Source organism: Chaetura pelagica, unplaced genomic scaffold (genome assembly GCF_000747805.2).
Source record: "Chaetura pelagica isolate M959 unplaced genomic scaffold, ChaPel_1.0 scaffold271, whole genome shotgun sequence".
Taxonomy (NCBI): domain Eukaryota; kingdom Metazoa; phylum Chordata; class Aves; order Apodiformes; family Apodidae; genus Chaetura; species Chaetura pelagica.
The window spans coordinates 1,494,043-1,503,665 of NW_009952106.1; the positions used below are offsets into that span (position 1 = coordinate 1,494,043).

Here is a 9,623-nt window from a genome sequence, read left to right on the forward strand (position 1 = left end):
GAACTTCGCGCTGCGCCGCGTCCTGGGGGACCACACGGAGCAGCGAGGGTCCCACGTCACAGCAGAGCGGCTGCGCTTCGACTTCGATACCAAGGTGACTCTGGACTTCTCTTGGCTTCTTCTCAGCAGCGCCAACATCCCGGTGGTGGCCTTCTCTCCAGGGGTTTTTCTTCTCTCATCAAAATGACTCTTTCAGAGACAGGTCGCATTTTATATGAGCAATGAAACTTGGCCCTCTGGATGTGACTGGCTCTTCTTTGCATTGGCCTGGCTTTGAGCTGGGCTTGCTGGGGGGATGAATGGGTGTCAGAAGAGAAAGCACTTAGCAAGGCCAGTGGTCATGAAACTGACCTGAGTAGTGTAAAGACATCTTTGAGAGATTCAGCAGCTTGGCTATGGTACATATCTGGTATCTGTGCTGGTGTTCCAGCTGAGTGGGGTTGGGAGCTGAAAGCTGCTGGGTCAGGCTGAGCACTGGCCCTAGTAACCTGTCACTCATTACATTATCTCCTTTGAAGAGTTTGGTTGATGCTCTTGGATCAAAGATCCTTATCCCTCGTGGGGAGGAGGTGGGAGGGTCATGATGCTCACAATTCCCTTTTACAAGTAGGGGAGATGAGACATGGGGAGAGTGACGAGTTGCCTGAGGGCCCTGCCCCAGTTCCCCCTCCTTTGATCTGCACCTCTCAGGAGGCCTCTTCTGAAGGTGGCTCATTTACTTCTATAGGGCCCTGTGACTGTGGAGCAGCTGCAGCAAGTGGAGCAAGTGGTCCAAGATGTGATCAAACGAAATGAAGCTGTCCATATGGCTGAGGTCCCCCTCACGCTGGCCAGAAGAGTTCAGGGTCTCCGAGCAATGGATGAGGTATGATAGATGGCAATGCATGTGTGCATGAGCTTTCTCCTTCAGCTGAGAATCGTCTCAGAATCATCTGAGTCACAAGAGATGTTGACGCAACAGGTTTCTGCAAGGGACTTGACTCACAAAACTCAGGAAGGAAAATAGAGATGAGGTTTGAAGAGCACTTTGTTGTAAAATGCGGAGGCTGATGATGCGGAGGCTTTCTGCTCAGTTTTTTTGGACCAAAAGCTTGTAGTGTCACCCAGTTGTTTCTTTCTCTCCATGTTGGCTGCTTGTGGGGGAGAAGCAGTGCTGTCCCTGACTCTAGGGCTATTCTAGAATAGGGGAAAAATAAGGTAGACACATGAAGCCATGTTGTTAGTCTATAAGTGCCCCTGAAGAACCATGTTGTTAGCTGCTGATCCCTGTCTCCTCTGTCAGGGGTATCCAGATCCAGTGAGGATAGTGTCCCTGGGGGTCCCTGTGGAGAGTGTGCTGACCCGCGACTCTGAGGCTGCAATGCAGACCTCTGTGGAGCTCTGCTGTGGGACGTAAGTGACTTTTGCTTGCAGTCAGAAGGTGTGTTTATGGGCACTGGTGGCTGAGGTGGAGACAGTCTTGCAAGCTCCACTCCCCATCCAACCAAATTTACTAACCCAAAAGATCTTGTGAAGACAGGATGGGTTAGTTATGAAGCTTTGGAAGTCCCAGGGTGAGAAAACTTTAGTGAAATGCAAAGCATTTTTCCTTGCTTCATAGTCTGAAACCAACCTGGAAGCCCCAGGGCACCGGTGAAGTGTGGAAAAGGGTTGTGTGACCTGTCACACCAGAGTTTCAGTGCTTTGGCTTTGGGTTTGCAGCAGGGCTGGGGACCCTACAGGAGACTCTGAGACAGCTGTGAGATCTTGAGACCGCTCTGGTTATTTTAATTACCTTCACCCTCTTCTGCTTTTAGCAGTGATGGGTGTCAAATAAAAGTTAATCAATCTTGGGACAATGCTGACACAAAGAAACCCCGGAACAAATTGGCCTTTGAGCAGATGCAGCTGAAAATGAGCAAGTTTCTAGTAATGAAATCATCCTTGTGGGAGTAGTGGGACAAGAAACTGCATAGGAGTGAACATGATTGATTCTTGTGAAGATGTCTGAAATGGTTGCTTGAGGTACAGAACCCGAGACATTGTAGGTGTTTTCTAGTGCTGAATAGCCAAGAAGGAAAGGGGAGGTTGTCAGTGCCCTGTGACTGCACAACTAAGCTGGTACTGACCAGTCTGTGAGATGGCCTGATAAGATAGTGGTGGAGCTGGAAGAAAAAATTACTTTCTGCAAGGTTTGGTAGCAGCTGAGTAAAAGAGAAGAATCCAAATTTATCCCACTGCTGAAGGAGGGAAAAGCAAGACAGGATTTGTGCCATTTGTCAGCAGCCTGCTCGGCAGGTAACATGGAGGGAGGTTCCTCTGCAGTACCCTCAACTCTGCTGTTACTTGCCTGGCAGGGTGCCATCAGGATTTCAGGGATGGAAAATGATTGAAGCTATTGAGACTGGGGAGAGGCTGCTGGACTTTAGGCTTGTGTAGAAAGAAAGCAAGCTTCCTAATTTTTGTTCCCAGAAAGCAGCTTGTTTTCTTTCCTGTTCTATGCTGACTTTGCAGGCACCTTCTACAAACAGGAGCTATGGAAGATCTGACCATCATCAGTGAGCGTCAGCTTGTTAAAGGGATTAGCCGTGTCATCGCAGTGACAGGGGGACAAGCCAAACAGGTAAGAGCAGGGGAGCTGAGATTTTCTGTCATGTCAAGGAAATGCCAGAAGGACCCAACTTTGTAGGCTTCTGCGTAGGCAATTGGTTTTCCCCTGCTTTGGCTGGCACTCCCTTGCTATGCCTGATCTGTCTTCCATCTTCACCCCTGGGCCCAGCTCTGCTGCCATACCTCAGTTTTCATGTCCATTCCCTGCATCCTGTTTTCCTGTCTCCTTGACCTTCATTCCTCCCCTCAGACCCCCTTTTTCAAGATAAGAACTTGGTACAAAACATCAGGAAGTCTCTAAACTATAAGTTTCAGTCCCCAGGTAGGTATTGAAAGATGTGATCCCTTGTGCTTTGGTTTCACCTCCTGCCTCTCACAGTCGGGTTTGCACTTTATGGTTACAGGGCTCTGGCCTCATTCTTGCAGCCCTTTTGCTTCTTTTCTTTAGTCTTTTTACTGCTAAACTGTGGTTCTGGTCTGGATGGGTCTGTATAAAAAATAAGCAATCTGTTATTGTGTTTGTGAGATTGCTTTGTCCTATGAATATCTGGAAGTGTCAGGGGCCTTGCAACCCTGCCTGTTTCCTTTAAGGCTGCAGTCAGAACAGAGTTAACCACTGTCAGTGTAACTCAGAAGACTAAAGGCAAAGCCCACCCCTGCAAATCTGTTGTTTTTTGGCTGGCTGTCCCCTGTGCATCTGTGTGCCTAGCAAGGCTTTTCTTGGTACCAAGGAATGAAAAGCTGCAGGGCACATCTGCATGCTTTGCTGGAAGTGCTGACCTGGAGAGCCCCCAAGAGGAGCTGTGTCTCTGTGTTAATCAGACAAGGGAGACTGCAGACATGAGGGAGTGAGTGACTTGAAACAAGGGATGTGGAACATCAGACACATCAGTCCTTACCATCCACAGCTTTTTTTATATAGTCTTTTCTGTCCTGGTCTAAAGTCTAGCAGGGCTATCGTGGTCTCAGAGATCTGCCACAGGGAAGATGCTCCAAACTGTAAGGATTTTCACTGGTGTAAAAAGCTTGTATTAGACATTTTATTAACAGTAGCATTGGTGTTTACAAAAGCAAAAGGAAGTGTACCAAGATGAGCTAAACTGTTCCAAAGGAAGTGTGCTCAAACAGCTACTGAGTTTTCTTTAGTTTTACTGTTTCTTCTCTTTCTTCCGTCATGAGTTCCAAGATTGCATTTGCTAGTGAAAAAAGAGCACTAAGAAGTAAATGGGGCTCCCTAGTTTTTCTCATTGAAATCCTAGTAATTTGGTGTAAGATACTGAGGAAACATAAATGCATGACAGCGTGTTCCCCTGGGTGTAACCATCTAGTGTTGGTTGCAGATCTAGAGGGGAACATTCTATTCCAGAGTCTCTTGGGGACCGCCGTTCTTAAAGCCTCTGTTGGTAGGTGTCTTCCCACTGGATCCTGAGCAGTACTTCAGTGGTTGTGATCCCACTGCCTTCCCACTTTATCCTTCCCTGTTCATTCTTTCTGTTGTTACATTTGAAGCATTATTTCCCTCCTCCTCTCCAGGCCCGGGAAGTAGGACAGTGCTTGGCTATGGAAGTAGACTCTCTCTCCCTACGAATGAAGCAGAGGAGTACCTCTATTCCTGAAATGCAGAACCTCTCCAAAGAAGTGGGCCAATTGACCCAAGTAAGGACTACACTCCTGTACAGAAAGATCCCAGCATGGGCTCTGTACACTTGAGTCACGACTTCTTCCTTACCAGGTTTACACCTTACCATGGTCAATAGCACAGGCATGTTGCTGTCTCCTGGTGCCACTCTGGTTGCAAAGATTTCGACCAGGGTCTAGGTGCTTCTGTTGCAACTGACCTGCTGCCAGAGGGAATGTGAGAGAAGGCAGTGGTGGGGATGGTAAAACAGTGAAAAAAGGTTCCCAGGCTATTCAGCAGGCTTTAGACACCCAGCTGACAAGAGAAAGCTACAGTGACTGGCTGGCTAGATCACATAAGGGGTATAGAAGGGTTTTAGAAGAGGTCAGGGTCCAGCCTGATCTCTCAGAGAACTGCCATTTTATTTCTAGGTATGGTTTCGTGCCCTTACACAGCAACTTGTCTTGCAGGTGGTGAGTAACACTGCAATGCCCCAGTGGCAAAGAAAAGAACTACAGACTATCCTCAAAGCACTGCAGCGAACAGCCAACACGGCCATCAAGAAGCTGGAGATACAGCAGGTACTGCAGCAGCAACACACTTGCTCACAGCCTCCTAATAGCACTGTATGTCATACACCAGTGGACCTGGTGTCCCTGTCACCCTAGAGTCCCATTAGGAGGCAGAAGAAAGCAAGTACCATTGCAGACAGTGCAACACAAGCTCTCTGTTGGTTTGATTTCACTGGCATTAAACAAGGCCATCATGTAAAAGGCAGTCAGTGACTGACTGGGCCTTTGGCACCTGCAGAACCCCCTGTCCCTCTGCCTGTGAGGATGGAGAGTCCCATATCAGCACATTTGGCAAACACCAACAGGTGGATAAGGCATCATTTCATTTATCTGTGGAGAAGATGAAGTGGCCCTGAAAATGGGCTTTACAAGGCTATGCAATAAGACAGTGGTAGGACACAGCCTTTTTCCCTGCCATATGAATATTGCTCTGACTTCCCTCTGCATTTGTGTCTTGATAGTTTATGTGATTACATTAAAAGCCCTTTGGAAATGCTTATTTGTGACTTAGTATTCTCAGCAAGAACTATTATTTTCTTAATTAGGAGCATCTTGCCACAGAAGCCTGCCTGAGATATGTGGCCTTGTGTAGGTCCAGAAGGGAGGCTGGAGACCGAACGAGTCACTCTCTGTTCCACTTTCGGAAGGGGTCCATCTCCGCTTACTTTTTAGGAGGGAGTGTTGTATAGGTCTTCATGTGGAGGCTTCAGTGGCTGGTCTGCTAATATACAATCCTCCTCTGTCCCACAGAGCAGCACTTCCTTTCCCTATGTACATATATTGCATACATATATTCCCATCCAGCTCACCCTGTGCCACCTGTAGCCCCTCAAGTGCTGTGTGTTTCCTTCTCCAGGCTGCAGAGAAGGCACAAAACCTGCTAACAAAACATTGCAACCAACCTGTCATCATTGATACCATCCCAGCTGACTCCCTCTCTGTGAGTAATCCACATTCCTTGTTGGCCTGGTGGTACCTCAGGTGCTGCCTACACTAAGTGGGAGCTGCTGGGTGTGTTTGCTGCTGCCTGCCAGTTTCCATTGCTGTAGCCTAACCCCTCTTCTCCCCATCTCTCCTAGATCCTAATGAAGGTAGTGAACCATCTATGTGACAAGTCTCCTGGCACATCAGTCCTGCTGCTCAGCCCTCAGGTTTCTGGCGAGGTGCTCTGTGCCTGTCAGGTGTCCAAGGTAAGCAGAATCCTGGTAAAGGTGTGGGGAACCTGCCTGCAAAAGGAGACTGGACCCACTGCTCAACAGTCCCCAGTTGAGGCTTTTCCCGGGATTCTGCCCAGTGTTGGTGGTTAATAAGTGCAGGGCTAAGATCTGAGACGACCATACTGGGACCACGTATACTGGGTGGTCCAGTCCTGGATCCTCCAGGCTGTGTTTGCCCAGGGGCAGGACACAGCATTAACATGTAAGCTCAGCCTTTGCAGTCCTCCCTGTCCTGACTGCCTCAGGTTAGTGAGGGCGCAGGCTGGGTGAGAAGAGAACATTGTTACCTTTCTTCCTCCAAACTGCAGAGTGCTCCACAGTCCATGTAACTGCTCTGTGTCTCTTCCCCAGAATTGCCTCCCCGTGTTCTCTGCTGCTGACTGGGCAGTGGCTGTCTGCACACAGATGGAAGGGAAGGCAGGAGGCTCTCCCATCGTTGCTAAGGGCAGTGGAAAGGCCAAGGGCATGCAGGGAGCCCTGACTGCTGCACTAGAGTTTGCTCAGAGTAAACTCTGAAATAACTGCTGTGGTGGCAGGACAGCTGCATGCAGCCCAGCTGCAAGCCACGTGGATGCTTGATGCAGAGCATGTGCAGATCTGCTGATCTGAAGAGTTTATCAGCTCCCACATTGTATTACTCCCACTGAGTATTGCTGCAACCACTGCATTGGAGCATTTGGCTTCTGATCGTCAGGGATCAGCAGAGACCTCACTCCTGAGCCCACTGACAGAATGATGCTGCCTGTTCTCAGCAAAAAACGTATTGGGATTGGGCCTTGGAAAGCACCAGTTGCAGCAGCAGATCCTACTTCTGGAATTGTGCAGTTCTTGCCACAAGACCAGCACCAAGAGGCTCCCTGGGAGCATGGGGAGATGGCACAGCATTATCCTAGAGCCATTAAATGGTAGAGAGCTTTTAATCTTCTGATGTTTCTTGTTAACTGCATCTTTTCCCCCCTGCTTTGATCTGGCAAAGGGGTTTGTTGTTCTGCAGCCCACACTCTCCTACTGCAGAACTCAGGACTCCTCTTGGATTAAAAATGCTACTAGAATTTAGAAATGGGGACAGAAGTCCTCCCCCTGCTTGCAGGCTCAGGTTTTTTCAGCCTATGCTTGTTAAGCTACGCAACAAGTAATTCTAAAGCCAGTCCCTAGAACTGAAGCATGGAGGGAACAAAATCATCCCAGTGTCTACCTCTTTGCTTTCATGAATGTTCTTATCCTTGTTTCCTCCTGCCACTCCCTTCTAACTCCTTCCTTCTCACACTATCTCCTGGCCTCCCATTTACCAGCACCTACCTAAAAACCACCTTGGATCCTGGTGAGTTGTGTGAAGGGAGACCTTTGCTGTATTGCAGCATGAAACTCCCTGCAGCAGGACACTGAGCATTGAGGTGAGCAGATCTCCCTCCTAAGCTTGTTGCTCTTCATAAATGCTAAAAGACACAGCAAACTCAATTTGCAAAGACATTTCAGACTTCATTGTTAGAGTGATGTCTGGAGCTCTCAGCCAAAGCACTGTTATTTTAGATACTGTATTGACCTGAATAAAGTCAGATCACAATTGGTAGCTGACTCAAAGGTTCAAAAAGGTAGTGATACAATTAGATTTCACCCTTTGAGCAGCAACAGCAACCTGATGGGCATGAATTTCACCAGTAGGTAGCGTTGCCTGGCAGTGTGGAGGGAGGTGTGGGGGTGACAGTAGCTGCATGCTAGGAGGAGTGGAAGCCCAGTCATGCTGATGGATGGGAATTGGGCAATGTCTGTTGCATAGATAAGGATTGGTGGAAAGGATGTAGTGGGGAATGTCCCAGTCTCCTAATGAGAGACTTTCCTTACTTTCCTTAGCTGTCTGCTTGAGGGGTAAATAGCTGCTGTGAGGAGAGCTTCCTCTCCCTTCTCGCTTCAGTCAACGGCTCACCTGGGGGAAAATGCAGGTGGCATCACTAGAGGATGAGGAATTCTCTTTCCTGTCTTACTGGCTGTCCAGTATCTCATGTGGTCCCTAAGACTTCTTATCTTTGCAAATGCCAGGAGGCTGGTTTTGTGTTTGCCTAAGTGTCTGATATAAGTACAAGGACTTGCAGGCAGAAGAAATGGGGAGCCTTTAGGTGCTGGTGGTGCTCCCCACTATCCTTCTCAGTTCCCTGAAACACTGTCAGTTACAGTTGCAGTAGGACTGCAGATCTTTCTCCTTCAGTAAGTGCTACTTCCAGCCAGAGAGCTTTAAGGAAGGTTTGTAGTGAAGTGGACTATGAACCAAAGTCCCTGGGCAATGCCTCTGCTACTACGAGTCAGCCATCAGAGGTGTGGACAGGCCCCTTTCTTTCATCATCAGCCTGCCAGTAGGGCAGATTGCCACTCACCACAGCCCCTGCCTGTGTTCCTCTATGTTGCAGCAGAGCACCTCAGGTCTCAAATTCCTTTCCCTTTCTGGATGAAGAGATACTGCTGATGCTTACAAGACCTCTGCGAGGAACCTGAGCACAAGGGAGAGCTGGAACATCCAGCCCAGTGCTTCAGGGACTTTGTGATGAGGGTGACAGTGCTGGAGAGAGTGTGTGGAGTCCCAGGGGACAGTTCATGCAATCAGCTGAAAGCAGCATTAGTGCCTGGTGTTGCACAGCTCCTGTGTTTCCCTTGGGCCACAGCAGTACTAGATGCAGGGAGGGGAAGGGGTGATCTGTCTTACTGGGAAGGCGCTTTCTCAGAGTATTTTAGTGTTGCTGTATTTATAGCTGCTACAAGAGATGATGTCTCCTTTCAGTATGGGAGAGTAGGTGTGAGAAGAGGATGCTGGGCTGAGCTGCTCCTGCAGCATGTTCCAAAAGCAGAACCTGAGCTTGCCAGCAGCAGCCTTACAAAACTGACTCTCCTTGGCCTGACTTCTTAGCTTAAAAAACAGACACCTTGTGAACTTTTGCCCAACCCCTTAAGAGGCAAGGGTCTGTGTACCTTCAAGGTGATGCCTTTGCTGATAGGGAAGTGGAGCCCTTCCTCGTCATTCCCCTGGAGGGCAATGGGAAAGGCCCACCGCAGCCTTACACTGCACACACACCAGCCAGCAAAGGTTATAGGGCTCCTAAAGCTGAGTAGGAGTGTTAGTCTTTTGTGGGATCTGTGGTCAGTCTCTGCAGCCAGGCTTTCCAGAAGTGACTCAGAGCAGCAGAAGGCTCCTGAGGACCAAGCCTTACAGCTCATCAAGCAGCTTTGGAGGTAGTAGCAGCATGTCTTTGAGCAGGGAGCACTGAACATCCCCAGCTTCTCTGTGCCCATGGCCACCTGCAGAGTCAGCCTGAAAGACCTGCTCAGGCTAGCAGGAGTCCCTCTGCAACAGCCACGCACTATATGACATCAGGCCAGTCCTATACCATCCCCACACCAGTTTGGTATCCATGTTTCTTAACTTCTACACCTCCAGCTGGAACTGCAGCCTCTTCTCTGCAGCTGCAGCAGCCCCTACACCCAGGGGTGCTGCATCTCTTGCACCACTTACCTATAAATATTAAAAACCACCTGGACAGTGAGCAGGGCTGCAGCCTGCTGTGATGGTGGTGGCCCTTCTGCCTCAGCCAGCACAGTCTTGGGGACACCTTCCAGCTTGGATCTCATTTTCTTTCTCCT

General features: G+C 49.0%; 1 protein-coding gene across 1 annotated transcript in view; it reads left to right on the top strand.

The window, feature by feature from the left end:
- Positions 1-6,584, top strand: part of AARS2 (alanyl-tRNA synthetase 2, mitochondrial) — a gene marked incomplete at its 5' end in the record, with an annotated part of 16,727 nt that extends 10,143 nt beyond the window's left edge. Inside the window, 9 exons of the mRNA XM_010006184.1 lie at positions 1-94; positions 728-865; positions 1,283-1,392; positions 2,494-2,602; positions 4,123-4,245; positions 4,678-4,788; positions 5,636-5,719; positions 5,859-5,969; positions 6,348-6,584. Of these exons, the coding sequence (XP_010004486.1) occupies positions 1-94; positions 728-865; positions 1,283-1,392; positions 2,494-2,602; positions 4,123-4,245; positions 4,678-4,788; positions 5,636-5,719; positions 5,859-5,969; positions 6,348-6,512 (1,045 nt within the window). The remainder of the gene's footprint in view (positions 95-727; positions 866-1,282; positions 1,393-2,493; positions 2,603-4,122; positions 4,246-4,677; positions 4,789-5,635; positions 5,720-5,858; positions 5,970-6,347) is intronic.
- Between the last annotated feature and the right edge of the window lie 3,039 nt (positions 6,585-9,623).